Source organism: Candoia aspera, chromosome 13 (genome assembly GCF_035149785.1).
Source record: "Candoia aspera isolate rCanAsp1 chromosome 13, rCanAsp1.hap2, whole genome shotgun sequence".
In the NCBI taxonomy this organism is placed as follows: domain Eukaryota; kingdom Metazoa; phylum Chordata; class Lepidosauria; order Squamata; family Boidae; genus Candoia; species Candoia aspera.
In genome coordinates this window covers 19,373,510-19,394,467 of record NC_086165.1, presented here as the reverse complement: position 1 = coordinate 19,394,467, position 20,958 = coordinate 19,373,510, and the positions used below count along the sequence as shown (strand labels likewise).

At 43.5% G+C, this 20,958-nt stretch overlaps 1 protein-coding gene across 2 annotated transcripts in view; it reads left to right on the top strand.

Moving 5' to 3' along the window:
* LOC134505029 (protein FAM169B-like) overlaps positions 1 to 19,028 on the top strand; it is a 44,569-nt gene extending 25,541 nt beyond the window's left edge. Inside the window, exons 5-9 of one of the 2 annotated variants that reach the window (XM_063314543.1) lie at positions 2,869 to 3,043; positions 9,728 to 9,910; positions 12,982 to 13,110; positions 16,655 to 16,731; positions 18,564 to 19,028. In XM_063314543.1, the coding sequence (XP_063170613.1) occupies positions 2,869 to 3,043; positions 9,728 to 9,910; positions 12,982 to 13,110; positions 16,655 to 16,731; positions 18,564 to 18,773 (774 nt within the window). In that variant the 3' untranslated portion in view covers positions 18,774 to 19,028. The remainder of the gene's footprint in view (positions 1 to 2,868; positions 3,044 to 9,727; positions 9,911 to 12,981; positions 13,111 to 16,654; positions 16,732 to 18,563) is intronic. The other variant, XM_063314544.1, reaches the window with a different exon arrangement.
* The last annotated feature ends 1,930 nt before the right edge of the window (positions 19,029 to 20,958 follow it).

The following is a 20,958-nucleotide window of genomic DNA, read 5'->3' as shown; positions in this document are numbered from 1 at the left end:
GTTAAAGCAATGGTGTTCCCCGTAGTAACATATGGCTGCGAGAGCTGGACCATAAGGAAGGCTGAGCGAAGGAAGATCGATGCTTTTGAACTGTGGTGTTGGAGGAAAATTCTGAGAGTGCCTTGGACTGCAAGAAGATCCAACCAGTCCATCCTCCAGGAAATAACGCCAGACTGCTCACTTGAGGGAATGATATTAAAGGCAAAACTGAAATACTTTGGCCACATAATGAGAAGACAGGACACCCTGGAGAAGATGCTGATGCTAGGGAGAGTGGAGGGCAAAAGGAAGAGGGGCCAACCAAGGGCAAGGTGGATGGATGATACTCTAGAGGTGACGGACTCGTCCCTGGGGGAGCTGGGGGTGTTGACGACCGACAGGAAGCTCTGGCGTGGGCTGGTCCATGAAGTCACAAAGAGTCGGAAGTGACTAAATGAATAAACAACATGTGAGAGCCAGTTTGGTGTGGTTAAGGCTCCAGGCTAGAAACCGGGAGACTGAGTTCTAGTCCCGCCTTGGGCACTAAGCCAGCTGGGTGACCTTGGACCAGTCACACACACACAGCCCTGGGAAGAAGATTCTACTGAGAAGCCTGAGGGATTTTTGCAGCTGTTACCATGTACAAAGCCAATTCCTATGCTTTTATAAGAATGTAAGATTTAAATGTGTTAAATGATGCATTGAGGAGTATGAATTTGAAAATTAATGTCTTGAAAACCAAGATAATTGTGCTTCACAGGGAAAACTGAGTGAGTGATTGCTAACAGTGGAAAACTGGAGCAAATAGACTGAATATGTGTACCTTGGTAGGAGAAAAGATGGAAAATGGATGGAGAAATTTTAGAAGGTGCAAATTATGGAATAAAAATAGTGAACGTTGTGTGGTCTATTGCAAGGATTGAATGTTTGTCAAAAGAATTGGAAATGGCTGTCTGTAAAAATGTGCTTCTGTCCAGTTTGTTACATGCAAGGGAGAGTTGGGTATGCCAGGAGAAAAAGTAGGTTGAAAGTGTTGGAAATGGGATACCGAAGAGATGAGGTGAACAATGAATGGGTGCATGTACAAAAGACACAGCTTGCAGTGGCTTGGATGTATAGAGAGGATGAAAGAGGATCACATTACAAAAACAAATTATATGAAACTAGAGTACATGAATCAAGATCAAATGAAAGAGCAAGGAAGTGAGAAAGCCTTGGTTGGGCGGAACTGATGGGATCCTCAAAAAGAGCTGAGAAATCCAGGAACAAAAGGTAATATATGCAGCGGTGTGTGGAGGTGATAGAGGCAAGGATGGGTTGCGAGGCCAGAAAGGATTGAGAAGTATAGGAAGTGGTGTTGGTGCAATGTAGCTTTAGCTATGTTTCCTTTTCTTGGCTCATGCCTTTAAATTTACTTTTCATACTATTTTTATTCCTTTTCCTTACTCTGCATACCATTGCTTTCCTATAAAGGGAGCAGAGTGATGAATGCAAATATGTTTTTGCCCTGGTTTTACCCCCTTATTCACCCTGATCTCACTGAAGATGTTAGGCCACCAAATGGTCAAGGGTGGCTCCCATCCTCCCCAAATTATGGCTTCTTATTTGAATTTGACTCACTGTCGATCTCTGAAGGATCACTGCTTGGAATTTTCTGCCCATGCTTGGGATACGTATTTCCAATGGCAGCCAGCAGAATTGTTAGTTGATGAATCGGTGTTTTGTGTCATTAATGCAAGTTTATCATCACGGCAATTTCAGGACAAGGCTGATGCCTCTGATGTTTCTGTTCTTCCCCCCCAGTCCCTTCTGCTATTTGGCGTGGCAGAGCGAAGCAATACAGTTGAAGGGCCTGATTTTCTGCCCTTTTTCCTCTTTGTAGAAATGGGATACGGTAAAGGAGTCAACTTCTGCCCATAGCATAGTTCTGGTCGACTTAAAAAAGAGCCACCGACCCATGAGATCATGAACGTCCCCCCTTTCTATTTCAATCAGTCTGACCTCAGTAGAAGTTGGGAAGTCAATTTATGTTTATGCTTCCTGGGAGAGCTGTATCGTATGGCTGTAATATCTAAAGAAGGATACAGACTTGGTGTGCGTGTGCATGTCTGTATGTGTGCGAAAATGCATTGGATGCACCTTTCTAAATGCTTTTCCTTTTGTTCACTACGCATTCCCACTTGGAGGATGTTGTAATTGCTGGTGATATTCCTCCGCCTTCTTTCTACCTGCCTGCTAATTTCTCCCTTCCTGTTTTTATGTCCATTTTGCCCCCTTTAGCAAGTTGCAGAAGAGGAAATCGGAGAACAGTGTTAGTCCATCAGCTATAACAGCAGAATGTCAGTGCGGCTGGATTGACCATCTGTTGGGAAGAATCCGTCTTACTCCCTTTGGCACAGTGTCTTCCCCACCCAGCCTTTTGCAGATGCTTTTTGTTTGGGATCATTTCACCATGCCTTGCACTTATTTCATTGGGTACTTTGTGTTTTTAGAGATTTTCTGCAGGACGTTGGTTTTAATTTTTAGGCAGTTCGGCCTGTGCCTTTATTTCATGCATTTCTCAAGGGATTGACCCAACAGAGTCAATCTGTTCTGTGGAGATGCTATGTAACAAGAAGGCCCATTCGTCTGTGTTGGGCGTATTGTTTCTGCCTTTTCTAGCAGATGGGTGTTTTCCAGTTCTCTCAATAGGAACGTTGTTTTTTCAGTCACGTTCTGCTGGACGTATCTTCTGTGCAAACCCAGCGTTTTCAGGCAAATATACGTTTTTATCAACCAGTGAACCTCACCATAGATATTTTTAAGCCATATCCGTTATCTTCTTTAAAAAATAAGATTGAATTATTGTTCACGCTCTCTTATGTCTCTTCATCTCTTTTGTCTTTCAAGGTCCAAACGTTTCAAGAGAGAATTGTTCTCTTTGTCCTTAACTGCATCATTTTTGGCATGTTGGAGAGGAGCTTGACTCACGATACGGTTTTTGTTCCTCATCCTAAGACGGAGCATTCCAAAATACTCTGGAGAAGTGGAGAAGCGGCTGCTTTTTATACCATCAAAAGAAAAGGTATGTCTGTGTTGAGGACCCTTCCCATCTCTAAGCTTGCTTAACAAGAACAAGAGGCAAAAAGGACCAGTCTACTTTGGATGATCCTATCTTGGCTGAATGGATGGGATGATGGAGAGCATCTATGGGGTTGTTTGGCTGTGAGGTCAGTGGGTGTTTTGTGGTAGGCTCTGCCCACTGTGACAGGTACTCTATAGGGTCTGGCTTGTGAATACAGGTAGTCTTTGTTTAGCGACCACAGTTGGGACCAGCTACACTGTCATTAAATGAAGTGGTCACTAAGTGAAACCGTGAATGTGCTTATGATCTGACTTCAGCTTTCCTTTGCTCTACAGACCTGTACAGGTTGTAAATGCAAGGATTGGTTGCAAAGTTATTTTTTCATCACTGTTGTAACTGCAAATGGTCGCTGTACAAGGCAGTCACTAAACAAGGACTACCTGTAGACCTACCATTTGCTCTCAGAATTCCAGTATAATTTGCTGCCCCCAAAGTCGCCTTCCTCTGTCCTTACATGATAGCTCAGCGACCAAATGGCTGGTGTCAGTGTTGGGTAAATTGCTTGTTAACCAGTTGATTTCTCCAAAGCATATATCACGCATCTTGCTTAAACCATAGTTTCTTGGATAATCACAATGCCTGAGTTTGCCTAAGCCACTAATCCAGAACTAGCTAACATGCTCCATGTTCTAGACCACCAGTGATTCCCTCTTTTCTATTCAACCACTTGGCACTATCAGAGTGTAGGAAATTTCATACCCCATAATCAGTTGGGCTCATTTATAGACTGCCTTTCTAAGCCATTTGGATTTGGTTTAAAGGTTGTGTGAACCCCAGCTTTGCAGTTGGTAAATCATGGCTTATGGTTTAGCATTCTATTTGAACTTAGTTATGATTTATTCACTAAGCTGTGGTGAAAGGGACCATGGTTTAAGGAAATCTATTTCTATTTATTTCTGCCGACGCACCCGCCCTTTGAACATCGTTCCCCTGGAATTCGTTTGGCCCCATCCCTGTTGGCCTTTTGTGAGGCCTTAAAAATCCTGACCTTGTGCTTGACCCTGAGCATGGGCTAGAGCCCGTCTCCTGGGTGCATGGATGATAGATTAGATTGTGCCTGGCTGCTGCTTGTTTTTTAATTTTTGTTTTATGTTACGTATTTTGTGGGGTTTTTGTGTTTTATTATAAGCCACTTAGAGTCAGGTAAAAGTGAGATGGGTGGCTATATAAATCAAGTAAGTAAATAAATAAATAAAGGTATGAACCCAGCTATGCTTGAGGGTGGATAAGGCAGTGTTTCTCAACCTGGGTGACTTTAAGATGGGTGGACTTCAACTCCCAGAATTCCCCAGCCAGCCATGCTGGCTGGGGAATTCTGGGAGTTGAAGTCCACCCATCTTAAAAGTTGCCCAGGTTGAGAAACACTGGGGTAGGGTTTAAAGCAATTTTTTTTCCCCTTGGAACTGCCTTGGACTGTCTGCATCCAGAGGACTTACCCTGCTGCTGAGCCATGCTATCTTCTGTAAGCACGCTTAGCTGATACGGTAGCTCTTTTAAAGGTCCCTTTTCTTCCATTACCTATACAAGTTTCTTTTACACTTCAAATTTTCCACAAGCTTCCCAATACCTCTGTCACGTAGCAAAAATGATTTCTGGGTTCCAGTCACAATGCAGACACAGCCTCATCTTTCTGTCATTTTCTTTGGTCTCATGCATACATTTTTTTTAAAATGAATGTTTTGCAAAACTTGGAGTGTAATTTAATGAAATGAACGCCTGCTGCAGGCCAAGCCCGGCCCAGCCTGCTTTTAATTTGATTTGAAGCCAGAGATTCTGCTCTCTTCCTACGGCTTCTTCTTCGGTGTCGGCATGCGTACACAAAACCCTGCCATGGGTTGACTTTGGGCCCCTGTCAGCAGCGGTGTGCTCTCTCCTATTAGACCAGGGCATGCTCTGCCAAAGGTCTCACCAGGCCAACATCTGCCAAGCCAGCTTGTTAATTAGGGAAGGAGCTGGAATGTACAATTTTGTTTGGTTTGGGTCCTTTAGATGTGGGGCGGGATGGGGTAGGATTTTTCCTGGGCTGTTGCATGTTTCAAGAGTGTTAATGGCTGTCTCCTTTCTGTGCCCTTGTAATTGCTGTTTACCGCTCCGCTGGCTTATAGGTTAGCCGTTTAGCCTAACCAAACAGATTAAAGGCTCCCAGGGAGTGAACTGCACAAGGGCATCTTTCTTTGACTTCGCTTGATTTTCCTTGTCTTGGCCTTCAATCGTAACTGCTCAGGTGTTTCTACTGAAAGAACAATAGAAGGGCTTCACACATCGAGGGCTTCACACATTGCTCACCTAGCTGCCACCGCCGCCTCTAACGTTGGTGCCCTAATTGGTGCACCAGCCCTCCTTGCAGCTGTATGCCCTGCAGTAGTGAAAGAGGATTGACAGTCTCTATGGCTTTTCTCCACTCTGGGCCCCAAAGAAGGGAGAATCACACACTTTCGCACTAATCCCAACTAAATGAGTCCTGGAGCCCTGCAGTATGTGGTCAGTGGCCAGGGTCCTGCCCCCCTCCACTCCATCCCTTTATCTAGGGCTACTATATCTGGGCTGCAAATGGGTGGATGGCAGCAAAGATACAGAGAGGGACTCTTGGCTACCATCTAGTGGTGGTTCAAAGTTTTGCATCCCGGATATGATAGACTTACCTTATGCATTTATAGGTAGTTCTTGTCTAGCGACCACTATTGGGACCGGCAGCTCTGTTGCTAAAAGAAGCAGTCACTGAGTGGGAAATCACATGGCCGCAACTGTGCTTCCCTTTTTCCCAACTTCCCCGCCCTTTGGAATGCTCACCACAGTGCTGGATAATTAGCAAGAAGGGAATTAACCTTCGTATTCACATTCATTGGAGAGAAAGGGATCGCAAGAGAGTAAGCAGGCACACAGTGGGGAATACACATTGAAAGCAATGTGTTGATGCTAGCAGCTGTGAGCGGACTTTGCAAACAGCCTGGTGTATTCCCCAGTGCCAGTGACAGAGCATTGCTTTTGATGTGTATTCCCCACTGTGCGCCTGCTTACTCTCTTGCAATCCCTTCCTCTCCAGTCTCTCCGCTCTGTGAGGGGATGGGAAAGAAAAACAACAGGTCAGGCACAGGACAATGTGTACTGACCGTAATGGCGATCACGTGACTGAGGGATGCTGTGACGGTCACAAATGCGGCCATTGGTTGTAAAGTTATTTTCAGCACTAATGTCACTTCGGTCTCTGAATGAGGCAGTTGGTAAGTGAGGATCACCTGTACTGTGTAGGGAGGGAAGGTGTATGCCAGTGTTGTATCAACATCTGCCTTGCTGCTTCTCAGAAAACTTCTTCCCTTGTGAAAGAAGCTTCTGTTTTTCTAACTTAATCTCAGGATGCTTCAGAAATGCTTTTCAAATTCTCTTGATGGAGATTTTATGCTTTTGTTGGAGGGGTCAAAAAATACGCTAGCCTCCTTATCTGTGACACATCTTTCCATCATGTGAAATCCTGCCTGGATGCCCAGGTCCCCAGTTTTGCAAAAGTGCCATGGGAAGGATGTTTCCCAAACATGGGAAGCAAGATGGGGTGCTGACTCTGTTGGCTGTTGCACCAGTAAATGAATTCAACAGCACCCTCTACCCACGAGATTCCATCAAAAGGCTCTTCTCCTCTGAAAGGAATTTCACAAGCCAGTGTTCTTTCATCAAACGTAAGGGAAAGTGGTAGAGGAAAAATGGAGGGTTTTTTTTTCCCCTGCATGGCCTTAGCGAACGCCCCAGTCAAGCAGAGTGTGAGAACAAAGCATGTAACTGTGCCAGGTGTCTCCCGAATGGAAAACAAGGGTGTTGTGGAGATGACCTACCTTGATTGGATTGCTCAGTTTTGACTGACTTGACCCTCGTCATCTATGCGAGTGCTTCCCCTCCCCATAAGTCTCAAAGGGCTGTTCCATTTCACAGAACTGTGTCTGCTTTCGGCGAAGACTCAAAACCATGCCAATACGACGAATACGTTCCCCTTTTCTTTGCATATGATTTGACAGAGTGGTTTCCCTGCTTCTTCTAGGTGAAGAGTTCCTTCCATTCCCTCTCTTCCAGCTCAAAAGGTATTTCGGCCAATTTCCGAAACGATTTCTCAGATTACCCTTTTAGAAAGAGGACAAGAACCAGCCAGCTTCAAATGGGAGTTTCTCACCATTTTGTGGAAGATTCCTCCGTGGGTTGTCCGTTTTCTTTCTGGCCTTCACCAGATGGCTCATTTTGGGCCTCTCAGATGACACATTGCGGGCTTCGTTTTGAAGCGACATGAAATCACGTATGCTTTGAGACACCTCTGGGGTCGTGTGTGAAACATTCATGGTTCTTTCTCATTCAGGCTAAGGGTTTTGTCCTTTTAACAGTTAACTCAACTGTTAGAAATGCAGAAGAATGTAGAAATGCTCAGGAAATTTGAATAGCTTTGTTTTTCCTAAACCTTAGTAACTGGAAAGAACACAGAATATGCAAGTTGCATTCAGGAGTTTCCTTGTTCACCCACCAGCATCTTCATCTCCATGCCAGTCTGGGAAAGGCCCTGGTGTGTTGGCAGTCAGTCGTGAGTTAGACAGAACAACGACCATTTACGGGGCTCTGGGCTCTTTGTTTTAATGATCAAAGTGCAGTGGAAAGACAATGGTGGAATAAGTTTTGAGGTTATTGTGAACATAATCGTGAATCCTTCTCAAGATGCACGGGGGTTAAGCCATTAGAATAATATTTCAAACGTAATCGTTAAATGGCCAGTTGTCCTACATTTTACTTCCTATGAGGTTTTTTTTTTGCAAATAGATTCTCTGCCTACTTTTCATTGCATTTCTGTTTTCGTTTGGTTGATGTAGCTTGAGGCTGCAATCTAAGATACCTGGTTCTCAGAAAGAAGAGGACTTTGTTTCTAGATGTTTAAAAGCAAGTGTCTTCTGTGCGAGTCCATTCAGTTTTGTTACACCTTTGTCTCCCTGATTTGTGTTTATCGGTTGTTTGTGCACATTCTTCAGTGACCCCCCATTTTGCTGCCTGTAGTGGCCCTTTCACCCACCAATCCCATTCTGGGAATTTGGTTGTGGTTCGTGCTTTGTTGGGGCAAGGCTGCATCCCATGAATGGTTGAGATGGTGAAAGGCTGGTTGTGTTGACCGTGACAGGGTCGATGTGGAATGGGGCTACAGCAATCATACAATCCCCTTTTAAGGCCATGGTGGACCTCATAGCACAGACTCTGTCAGCTTCCCAAAATGAATGGTATCCTGTGGCCAGAATCTGACATCTCTCTTGGGCTGCCAGGCAGTCCAGCTTGCGTTGGGTTTCTTTGCTCATTGGGGGCCTTATGCTTTTCTTAGCTCTGTCCGTACGCTCCAACTGTGTGAGTCATCGGAGAGCAATCACGCCCACCCAAAGAGGTGCCTTATGCTGCAAAATTCTTGGGCAGTTGAAGAACTGGGCTGCCCTTGTAAACGTCACAGCAAAGACATACTGTTCGTGGTTGGGCCGTGACAAGGCAATGAGTAAGCCTGATAAATCTGCTGATGAGATCAGGGAAGGAAATGAGAGCTCGCTTCTCCAAGACCTCGGGACTCCTTCTCCAAAACAAGAGCCTGTTTTAGCCGGTCGTGCAGACTTTATAATTCAAGGAGCTCAATGACATGTTTTGTGATTCTTCTGGTTTCTCCAGGAGGCACCAAAACCAGAAAGTTGCAAAGACCTTGAAAGGTCACAGATCAGCCGTGTGTGTCTCTGTGGGGCAGCATCTTCCAAAACACGGTTGGTGTAAGAGAAGCCAATCTATTTTAAGAGTCAGATAAATTTTAATGAGTGGGTTCCTTATACAGATGCATCTTACTGTCCATGCTTGCCTGAAGCCTGAAAATAGGATTCCATAAGGAATAGGAGAAAATTGCTATAGGTCTGTGTAGATCGAAAAACCAAAATAGCACAAAAAGATCACAGAATCATACGGTTGGGAGGGACCTGGGATGTCTTCTACTCCAACTCCCTGCCCAGGGCAGGAATCCTGGTACCATCCATGATTGTCCAGCTTTTGTCTGAATACCTACAGTGATGAAATAAGAGTCAGTTTGGTTTAGCAGTTAAAGTGCTGGACTAGGAGCAGGAAAACATGAGTTCTAGTCCTGCCTCAGGCACAAAGCCAACCGGGTGACCTTGGGCCAGTCACACACACTCAGCCCTAGGAAGGAGGCAATGGCAAACCACTTCTGAAAATGCTGCCAAGAAAAGTAGCATGGACTTGTCCAAGCAGTTGCCAGGAGTCAGGACTACCTGGAGATGGATGGATAAATAAAAACAGGAAATAGTCTCTTCCACTGCCTACTAGTCTCACCGTCAGAAAATTCCCTATTTCCCATTTGGATCTCCCTCTGTAAACCTTCTACTCTTTGTTTTTTGTCCTACCCTCAAGTGCTGTGGAGAGGAAATCCACATCCTTTTGAGTTCTCCAGAACTTTTAATCAGGCAAGAGATGATCAAAAACAGGATTAGGAACAAGTGAAAAAGTCCAAGAAGTGGGCCATGTGTTTCAGCCACAGGATGGAGATTCATACAGCAAGAAATTGTTCATGAGTTCCCTTGAAGATCTGTTATCTTTCTGGGCTGTTTTGTGCTCTGCTTGCAGGAAATTTGTGTGGCGGACACACCGGCCAATGTTACATGCTCCCTGTTTTAGACACCATGTTTGTACGGAAGAAGTTTAGAAGATGTGGGCTTGGGATGCAAATGCTTCAGGATTTTTGCCAGTCTTTTCCATCTGAGGATGTCTTGGGACTCAGCTGCCCTCTTTCTTCTGGAATGGAGAAAGGTAAAGTTCCATGGTTCATTAGAAGGAATAGATTTTAAAGATCACGAATGCGTACAGGCAAGGGTCATAACTGTCAGTGCAAACAGCCCCAAGATAAATATTTGGCATTTTCAGGTAGGGCTGGGAAAGAAACTGACAGGGATCGCTCTTGCCAGAATAAGCCACAGTGGACAGCCCACTGGCCTCTTTTGCCTGTTCTGAATCCCGTTGGCTGTCCCTGAAGAACTCGTAAGGTCCACCAAAATTCAGTGGCAAGATGACCAAGTTTTGAAGCAAAAATGCTAAAATTGCTGGTTTGCATGCCCCTTGAATAGGAACATTCCACACTGCAATATTTAATTTCAAGTCCCACTTTCAAACGGGCTGTTTAACTTTTTTCTGAGAACTAATGCCCTTGCAAAACTTACTATATATGGCTGTGATGATTTCTGCGAGCCAAAAATCCTCAGTGTCAAGGCTTGGAGACTCGCTAGGAGTGCTTCTCCCCTGTGCTGTCTCTCCGCTTCCAAGCTTGCTAGAAAGCCCCACCATGTGCCCCAAGAGCAGCGGGTCGCTCCACCCCTGGAGCCAGCAGGGATCCTTCCAGGTGGTCCTCTGCTGAGGTAAAAGGTTCTGTACTGTATCCTGACAGGCTCTGATGTCATGTTTTGGTTCTTGGAACAGCTCCAGGTTCTCCAAGTTGGATCCGATAGATGGCGGTTCCAGCTTCATTCCTGGCTCTGCCATTCTGAGAGCTGCGGCTTCAACTGAAGGGCAGAAGTGGTGGGAGGACACACAGTGTGGCCAGCCAGATGGGGAAAGGATAGTGAGACATGCAGTAGTGTAAAGCTCACCAATCACATTTGTAGGCATATAGCTTTAGGATTTTAAGTGTGTGCAGAGTAAGGTAAATGTGCAACTTAAGAGACCTTAGTCTGAAAGCTGGGATGAGGAAGTTCAAAAATGCTTTTGAGGACTTTGAATGTGTTAGGAGGAAAGACGTCTCTTCGCAGGGGATGCAGGCTTTTGAGAAATTAGGCTTTGACCTAATAGACCCATCAGCGTGGTATCTCATTACAGGTAGTCCTCAACTGACAACCATTCAAAGTTACAACAGTGCTGAAAAAGTGACTTACGACCGGTCCTCGCACTTAGGACCGTCACAGCATCCCTGCGGTCATGTGATCAATTTTCAGGCGCTTGGCGACTGGCATGCATTTATGATAGTTGCAGCATCCCTGGATCAGGTGATCCCTATTTGCAGCCTTCCCCTGCTGGCTTTCAACAAGTGAAGTCAGTGGGGGAGCCGGATTCACTTAACGACCATGTGATTCACTTAACATCCAAGGCAAAAAGGTTATAAAATTGGGTGTGACTCACTTAACGGCCACCTCCCTTAGCAACAGAAATTCCAGTCCCAATTGTGGTCCTAAGTTGAGGACTACTGCACATTTGCTGTAAACAATCTACGCTTGATCTCAGCCAATAGACCAGGAAGTAATGTTACTGTAAACAGACTGTTACCTTCTGGTATGACTAGCAGTTCTTTGAGTTTGGTACGGCATTCATTGCAGGACGTGGGCTCCGAGAATTGGAGGGCGGGGGGCTTGATACAGGCATTTTGAGTGCAGCAGATAGATAATTAAGGCGGCGTTCATTCCTAAGCATCAGACTCTCAATGCTGTCTTTAATTAAGCCAGTGAAACCTTTCTTAACCTATTCTTGCTGGAATAATGTGTGGCATCAGTCATACCTATGGAGGGACTTCTCCTTATAAACAGCTGTGCAGTGTCTACTGAGATAAATCACTTCCTTTAAAAAAAAAAAGGGGGGGGGCCAGACGCTGTTGTGAAGAAAAACTTATGGTTGACCGGAAGACATAAATCCAGCTTTCCAGACAGGATTTTTTCACTGCTTCCAAATGTTGTTAGTAAATGTTATGCAAAGAACCTTAGAAGTCCCAGACAAACTCCATCAGGCCACATTCTTACAGGCTGAGATACAAGTGAAGAGAAATGAAATGCTCGAGTTGTTGTGTAAGGGGTCAGTTCCATACATAAAATGATAATTTCTGCCTGCTGTCTCTCCTAAGCTGTTGGCGGAGCAGGCAAGTCCCTGTGAACTGCTTGTCCCAATTTTGCTATTCTGCTCGTCCCCTAAAAAATGAAATGTCTTGGATTTATCTGCTGTGTGATTGTCAGTACAGTTTTGGATTCTGTGTGGTCCTTGGTAGGATCGCTGCGGATCTTGCTAAGTTCCATGGCACCACCGGGGCAGGACTTTTGGTCTTGATCCCAGACAGCATACTACTAATGAGGAATGTCCTGAAAGCAAATTGTTGAGTGGAATGATTGGGTGGTTGCTGAGGAGGAGAACGTGAGAAGTGAGATATTGCGAAATATTTTTCCCTTTGCAAAGATGAGTGGGCAACACAGCGGGTGTAACACTTTGCCTTTGAGATACGGTTCCAGTTTCCAATGCCTGCAGAAGAGACTATGGATAGTAAGCGATAAATAACTCCAGGTTATGTGCACAGAAGATGGAAAGATTCAGCACTACCCACTGTGGAGGAATGGTTGATGAAATTGACAGATCTCGCTGAGATGGATAAACTAACTTCTTTGATTAGAGAAAAGTCACTCCCTACTTTTGTTGCTGACTAGAAACCCCTTAGGACTTGTTGTGTGACGGTGAAAAAAATGAACTTGTGATTTATGGCGTTGATGATTAGACAGGGGTGGATTATAGAAAGAAGAGTATTGCGATGTGACTTTATAGAGAGAGGTTAAAATATAATTGTACTTACAACTGCTAGAAGAATATCGGAAACTGGGCTTTGTATCCATTTCCTTCCTTTTCTGTTTTTCTTGAACTTTTTTTCTCTTTACCTGAACTTCTTCCCTTTCTCTTTGCTTTCTTCCTTTTTCTTTTTTCTTCCTTGCTTTATATTAGTTTGTATTGGTTTTTATCTTTTTAAAAAGTTTCAATAAAAGTCATATATAAAAAGAGAGAGAGATTAGAAGAACACGTGTTGGAGGTAGCAAGAATTTGTACATCATCCCTTCCTGCCTTCCTGGTCTTTCCCTGTTTAGTGTGTCAAAGGTTCTTGGAGACTTACCCGAAGGAGCGATCTCGGCTGTTGGAAGTGGAAGCACCAGGGGACTGGACCCAGCGTGTTAATATCTGGCTAAAAATCCAGCTGGAACAACCCTTTCCAAAAAGTGAGTTGAAGAACAGTGATTTTTGGCACATCTGTTCATTTATATCCTTAACAGTTGAATGTAAAATGGCAGAGGGCCTCCTGAGAGTGTTTGAGCGATAAATCATTTTCTGGGAAATTGGCAGATATTTTTTTTTGCACTACTATAGCAGGTATCTGTCTGTTCCCCTGATCAGATTCTGGTTCTTTTCGTGAGGAAAGAGAATACAGGTAGTCCTCATTTAGCAACTGCCTTGTTTAGTGACTGTTCGCAGTTACAGTGGTGATGAAAAAGTATCTTTGCAGCCAATCTTTGCATTTACGACCTTCACAAGCCTGTAAAGCAAAGGAAAGCCGAGGGAAGATCGAAAGTGCGGTTGCGGTTTCACTTAGTGACCGCTTTGCTTAACGACCAAGTTGCTGGTCCCAGTTGTGGTCACTAAACAGGGACTGCGAAGTCATAAATGCGAGGATTGGTTATGTAGTTACTTTTTTGTCACTGTCGGAACTGTGAACCGTCGCTAAACAAGGAGTACAAGTATTGGCAAACTTCACAGATGCTTTTGTTATTTCCCATTTGTGGAGTCAGTCTTGACTCCTGCCTTTAACCACTACACCAGACTGGCTCTCTGTGTGATCCCTTTAACTATTTATTAAGGCTAAGGCTGCCTTGAGTCCGATGCTTGTTCACCCTCCTTCAGGGCTAGAGAATTCAGACAATTCTGCTTTAGCCTGTTATTTTTACCTTTCGGAAACAGCCAGTACGTTTCCCGGAGTGATTTCGTAAGGGATTCCCTGAGGCTCTTCCCATTTTGGACCGTGTGGGTTTTTTTTCCTTCTTCAAGGCTTTTACTGTTTCACTTTTTGCCCTCTGACAATATCATTTGCTGTTGAAACAAGAAACCTGTTTAAAACAACAGCAGCAGTAAAACAAGGGAATGGATTAAACAGACAGACACACATATTATGGGGTGTGAGACTGGTTTCCCAAAACCTTCCCCCTGCCCCCTTACGTCAATGCAGCCTTGCACGTTGCACCACCAGTGTCATCTGGTGGCAGATGTCTGCAACTGGCCATGGGAAATGTTTGCAGGGTGTAGTCCTAAATGTGTTCACTTGGGGTTGTTGCAGTGACTTTTGCAGTTTGGCAGGGAGGAGAGCAGGGATAATGATAGAATAATCATAGGGAGTGGAATTAGATTTTCCACTTAGATCACTTTGTTTGCAGAAAATCTTCCATTTCTGGAAGCATGTGATTTTAAAAACTAGAGGAGTACTTAGGAACGGTCAAGTTGAGCATGCAGAATAGGTAAGTCAAGCTTAACATGAAAGTGTTTAGCTATGAAATCACACAAACCGAAGCACCTGGTGCAAGCTGTAGGCTGCACATTGCAGTGTCATCACGTGAATGATGTGAAGCAACTCACACATATTACATTCAGGTAGACCTCGCTTAACCACCACAGTTGGGACCGGAATTTTGGTTGCTAAGCAAAGCAGTCATTAAGTGAATCCGACCCAATTTTACGACCTTTTTTGCAGTGGTCATTAAGCAAATCACTGCAGTCATTAAGCAAACCACGTCATTGTTAAGCAAATCACATGGTTCCCCATTGATTTTGCTTGTCAGAAGCTGGCCAGAAATGTAAAAAATGGTGATCGCATGACCACGGGATGCTTTGACAGTCATAAATGCGAACCAGTTGCCAAAGTGCCCAAATTGTGATCACATGACTGTGGGGACACTGCAGTGGTTCTAAGTGTGAGCATCAGTTGTAAGTCAGTTTTTCAGCACCGTCGTAAGTCTGACCTGTCACTAAACAAATGGTCATTAAGTGAGGACAACCTGTAGTTTGTGTTATTTGCATGATAATGTCATGCATGTGCCATGCAGATATAGGCGTACTACAGTGGGCTGTTAGCAACATTTGTAATTGGTATTTAAGGGAATATTGTTGTTCATAGCTAAGGGTTTACAGAAATACAACCAGTTTTCAGTTCTCCCTTTCTCCTGTTTAGAATATAAATAATGCAAAAAAAGCATATATATCTAAAAATGCTTATAAATATTCCAAAAGTGTTTGAATTTGTCAGAATAAAATATTTAAACATTAAATGTGCTCACTTATCCCATAATTGCAATTCAACTACTCTTACATATTGAAGGAAGATTAGAAATATTTGTATACCTTTTAACACGTATACGTTATACATATTATATGATTATAGTTGGATTTTATTGGAAACCACCTAGAGTCCCTCTTTTGGGCAGTAATTAAATTTGAATTTGAATAATAAATATCGCTAAGTATAAGTCAAGCTTAGGTATCTCAGAATTTAGCAGTTGGAAGCAGGACAGCTAAAAACCAAGGTTTTTTTTTTCTGTAAACCTAGGGATTTATGTTTATAAATCAAAAGAAAACGTAATTTTAAAAGGGGCCCAGTAAGAGCAGGACATTTTCACTGTTTCCAGAGACATGTCAGCTATTAGTTGAAAAATTATTGTGGGAAAGGGAAACTACTCCAACTATAATAATAAATAAATAATATTATTTAATCCAGGGGAAATGATCCCCAAAGTTTAGGTTAAGCCAAGCCAAAAATTAAATCTGATTTAATTTATATTTAGTGAAAATGGAGCTATGTAATTACTGCCCACTACGTATATAACAATTAAAATGTTATATACATAGTGGACACATTAAAATTTACAGTTTGGGGAAAATTTTGGAAGACTGCACCCCTGTGTCTTCAAAGCCCCATGTGATGGTGGGGGTTTGCACCCCTGGTTTCTAATATCCTGGAGGAACATCTGGCTTTCTGGCTGGAACCTTGAATAGGGTTTACAGGGAATGATCATTAGACGTAGAAGACAGGCCGCAATCTTACTAAAGTCCACCTTTTCCTTGTCCTATGATATCTTTAAAATGCAATGCCTAGCGTTCTGTAGTTTCATAACCAAAAGGAAATTTGTGGTAGAAAATGTGTTGGTCGGTTTTGTGCAAAAACTAAAAGCATTGGCAAGTTCACACCTCTCGTGCACGACACAAGAAGTTAGCTTGTGATGGACACTTAATGGAATTTTATGCAGTTATTTGTAATTGTCAGCTGACTTAAAAATTAAGGTGTATATTAACCCCATGAACGTGTACAGGCCATCCACATTTCCCAGTCTTCCACGTGAGAGTTTAAACACCACCAAGTCAGTGGGGCTGATCGTTCTCCACCCCACCTGCCAATCTTTCTTGGAATTAGGAAGGGATTTGCCGATTCCATAAACGGGATAAGGATTTGCAGGAGAAATTCCTTGCAGGCCATCTTAAAAGCTCAGATGAGGAAGGCAGTTGGCTAAGTCACCTGGCCTTCTGAACTGTTGACAGGTCAAAACTAGCCCTAAGTGCTGATCCTTTTATTACAGCCAACGCATCTCCTTAAAAGCGGCAATAACTTAACTTGAGAGTTGATCAGCGGACATTCTTTCGCTCACTGGCATTCCTACATGGAAGAAAAGGGGGTATCCAGTAAAACTGGGGGCATGCAAGCAATATATGAAATGTCTTTTCTAGGTGTGGATCTCAGCTGTCCTACGCCAAAGTCTCAAGATGGTGAAGCAGAGCAGTCAGAGGAAGGACGGCTGAATCCAGTGAGCTGATAAAACTGGCGCCTGTATAATGTGCTCCCAATTATTTGAACGGGCTGGCTGGGTGGGTGGGTGGGTGGGTGGGGGGCTATTGCCAGCAGTGAGAGATGCCCCCTCAGTGCTAGGCAGTTGATTTATAAGCTTAGTTAGTAGAGACTGGGTGACAAACATCTGTTACCGTTAAAACTATATTCTTTTTATTGAGATGTATGAACAATAGGTGAATTTTGGGCATGGTCCTCTAAACTCCACCCAGTGCCATGAAGTATTTCCCCTTCTGCTCTTAACTAAATTCTAGACTTTGCCAATTGCGAAGCATCTGCAGGGCCACTTTCAGAGCAACATTTGAGATCATTCATAGGATCGAAGATTTAGGTTAGAAGCCCCCGTTTGGTGTAGAATCCAGTGCAGAATCTCTGGCACGTGACCATCCAGCTTATGTTGAAGACCACCAGCAAAGAACAGTTCACCACTTCATGTGGCAGACTGTTCCACTGGCTCATATGGTCAGGAAGATCCAGCTGATGTCCATTCTGAAACCTCCTTCCTTCTAGTTTAAACCCACTGGTTGTGGTTCTGCCCCCTGGGCCAGTGGAGAGTAAGTTCACACCTCCTCCTGTGTGGCAACTGTTCAGCTATCTGAAGACTTCTATCATAACTTCCCCCAGTTTTCTGTAGGCTAAAAATACCCAGATCCTTTAACTATTCTTCACAGGACTTGGTTTCCAGACCCTTTACCATCTTAGTAGTCTTGCTCTGAACTTGCTCCAGCTTCTTACTGCCCTTTTTGAACAGTTGCACCAGTTCTAAATCTGCTTGATGGCAGTGGCAGATGGAGATGAGTTTCATGGCCATGGTTTCTAGTCATTCTTTGGAGGATCTAGGAATCTCTAGGAAAGGTTATAGCAACTTTATAACATTAGTAGCCAATTGCCTAGTTTGCTGGTGCAAATCATTTGGCCCTGCAGGTCTAGGGGAAAGTCCTCAGCACCAGGAGGTACCTGTAAAAGAAAGCAATACTTCACTGAACTCTGTGCAAGCATAAAATGTCTGGCCAGCTAGAATCCTCTTCTTACCAGGACCGATTTCTATGTTTCCGTTCACAAATACACAAACATTGCATGTACTGTGTATACATTTTTTAAAAAGATATTTGGATGTTTTGCTGAGGTGTGGCACGCCTACAAAGCATTACCCTATGCTAAAGTTGGGAATATAACTGACAAATTATTTAGAAATGCCTTTCCTCAAACTCAGACTTGCATGGTTTCATGAAGACTTGCATAGTTTCTCTGTTGTGCCCTGCCCCACCCAGACCATGCCCTGACTGGATAAAAATGATCATCAATTGGGATTTTTTCTACAGGTAGTCCTTGATTTACAACCGTTCATTTAATGACAGTCCAAAGTTACGACGGTCTCAGAATGGGTGCTTTACGGCCTGTAAAGCACTTTTGAGCATTGAAAAATGTCACACCACCACACTGTGGTCACATGATTGCATTTTGGGCGCTTGGCAACCAGCTTGCATTTATGACTGGTTGCAGCGTCCCACAGTCATGTGGCCACGTTTTGCGACATTTTTTGCAAAAAACACCCATTGGGGAAGCTGGATTCACTTAATGACCACGGTGATTCGGTTAACCGCCTGTGATTCGCTTAACAACCACCGTAAAAAAATGGTGGTAAAATTGGGTCCGGTCACGTGGTGACATGGTTTATGACTGCCACGACTTATGGTGGAAATTCCAGTCCCAATTGTGATCGTAAGTCAAGGACTACCTGTATTAGGTGTTTCCACGATTCCTAATGTGCAGATCTGCATCTGTTTTAAGAGACTTGGCTGCATTGCATACCTTGGACCACTGCGGGATGAAGCCATGGCATGTGCTGATGACAGCAGAGAGGCCCTGGAACGTCCTCCTCGGAGTGATGAAGCCCTAGTTCAGTTGAAAGCTGAAGAACAAAAAAAATTGAGGAAAAGAACGAACAGAGGAGAACCAGCTGAAGGGAGTGTTCCTAAGCACTTGAGAACCGTGTCCTAATTTTTGCAAACAGCAGAAGCAAAACGAGGCATGAGATGCAGCGGGGCACAAGAACGCTGAGGATCAAATAGCGGGACAGAAAATCCCTGGTAGATATTTCTTCATCAGTGGACATATTTAGCTTGCTGTACACTTTGCCTGGTTTTTGCGACACAGCTTCTATAAGAATGACCTGTTTTACAGAGCCGTTGTAAAGGATGAATGAGACGGTGTTCGCATCCTGAAATGTTACATACATAGGCATTTTTCTGATGAGGATGATTCATGGAATAAACTATTTTGAAGAGTATTTAAATTAAAAAGAGTGCCTAAGGTGAAGTTCTTGGATGTTTTTCCTTTTAAATTCCAGTGCAAACTCCCCTTTTAATTTCTGATGGTATCTTCATCTTTCCAGAAGAGTTCAAATTACTCCAGAAGCAAGTGATGGGAGGAGATGGGCGGTGACAAAATCGATAAATGTATGTGTGTATGTGCAGGTTTCTCTCCATATGCTAAAATTAACATTTTAATTGGAGGTGAGAAATTGCATAGATCAGGGAAATAGGAAGAAATAGAATCCTGAATCCTGAAAGGGAAAGTGTCTGACCCTTTTCTGGGTTTTCTCCTCTCTCTCAGAAAGTCTGCTTAGTTCTAGATTGTTGGCTCATACACTTGCTTTCTTGGAGTGAACTCAGCTTCAAAGAGTATTCTTAGATGAATGAAAATTGGAATATTTTCTTCCTGGAAGCTTCCATCTCACCTTGGGGGGGTTTGGGGCGTGGGGTGGGGAGTAAGCGTTTTAGTTTGCTCTGCTTTGGCTGGTCAGATGCATGTGCGTTTACGTCCTTGTGATAGGGATGAATTAGTCTTCATATAGGTGGCAGTTGTGTAGGTTTTTTTTGAATTACGTCCAATTCCTTGAGAACTGTAAGTAGATGTAAGTAGCGCTGTAGCAAAAGCGTCTGCATCTTTTCTATCACATCGGAAAGAGAATCTGCCTTCCAAATACCTTTGCAAGGAGAAGTGAATTTTTTTAATAAAGACTTTATTAGAGTTTCAAAATACAGATAAAATACGAAGTACAGAGAAGCTTGAAGAAAGAGCTAAAAGGAAAAAGAAAAACGAAAGAAGGGCAGAAATAGCTAGACAGAAATTCAAAGAAAGTGACTTCCGACCTTCTCCAACACAGATATGAATACAAATATTAATGCTTTGATCTCTTATCTTAACTAAACCTTAATAAACATTATTTCTATCAAAAATAACAATTTAAGCATCAAAACCCAAAATCAGAACTTCATTTTTTTTTTTCAGTTACAAGCAAATAGTCCAGAAGCGGTTTCCAGGTAGAAACAAATCCAGTCACAGTATTTTCTCTTATCAATGCTGTCAATTTTTGCCATCTTCGCCAACTCCAATAATTTCACCATCTGTTCTTCCAGTGTGGGAATTTGTGCATCCTTCCACCTTTGTGCATACAAAAGTCTTGCTGCTGTTATCATACACAGAAATAAAGTCCCAATTTTTTTCCAAGTTGTTGGTCCATCAAGTCCAAAAGAAAAAGTTCTGGTTTCAATTGTAGATTCGCTTTAAGAATCTTTTGGATTGCAACACACGTTTGCTCCCAACATTTCTTAGCAAGTCCACCAGAGGTGATAAAAGGTACCATTGTTTTGGCAGCATTTCCAACGCACATTTAAAAGGAGAAGCGAATTTTGATGAAATGCTTGTGGGTGGAATGCACTGTTCTCGGAATTACGGGATGGCCAAGAGTCGAACGTCTTGTCCCACGCAATCCCCACTCCAAATGTCTGCAGCCTCTCTGGCTTCCTTTGAAACACCAAACACCCAGAGAGGCATCAGGGAGATGGGAAGACGCATCATCGAAAAGAGCAGTGGGTCCTTCTGTCATTTCCAACAACGAAGTATGAAAACAGCATCAAGTTGGAAATAAATCCTCAAAGTCGCAAAGAGTAAGAGAAATGAACGCTGCTTAGAAATTGTGGGGCCGATGTCAACACAGCATCAAGAGAGAGAATCATGTAAGGCCGTTTGTACGTAGGTGTGAAGAGTTGCATGGGTTCCCACCTTTCGACCCTCTGTTCCCCTCGCCTGCTACTCCTGTCCTTGTAACACTTCTGTTTTTGTGTGTGAATGTTGCATTACTTTGCTATGATTTGATAACACCACAAGGTGGTGCCACCAC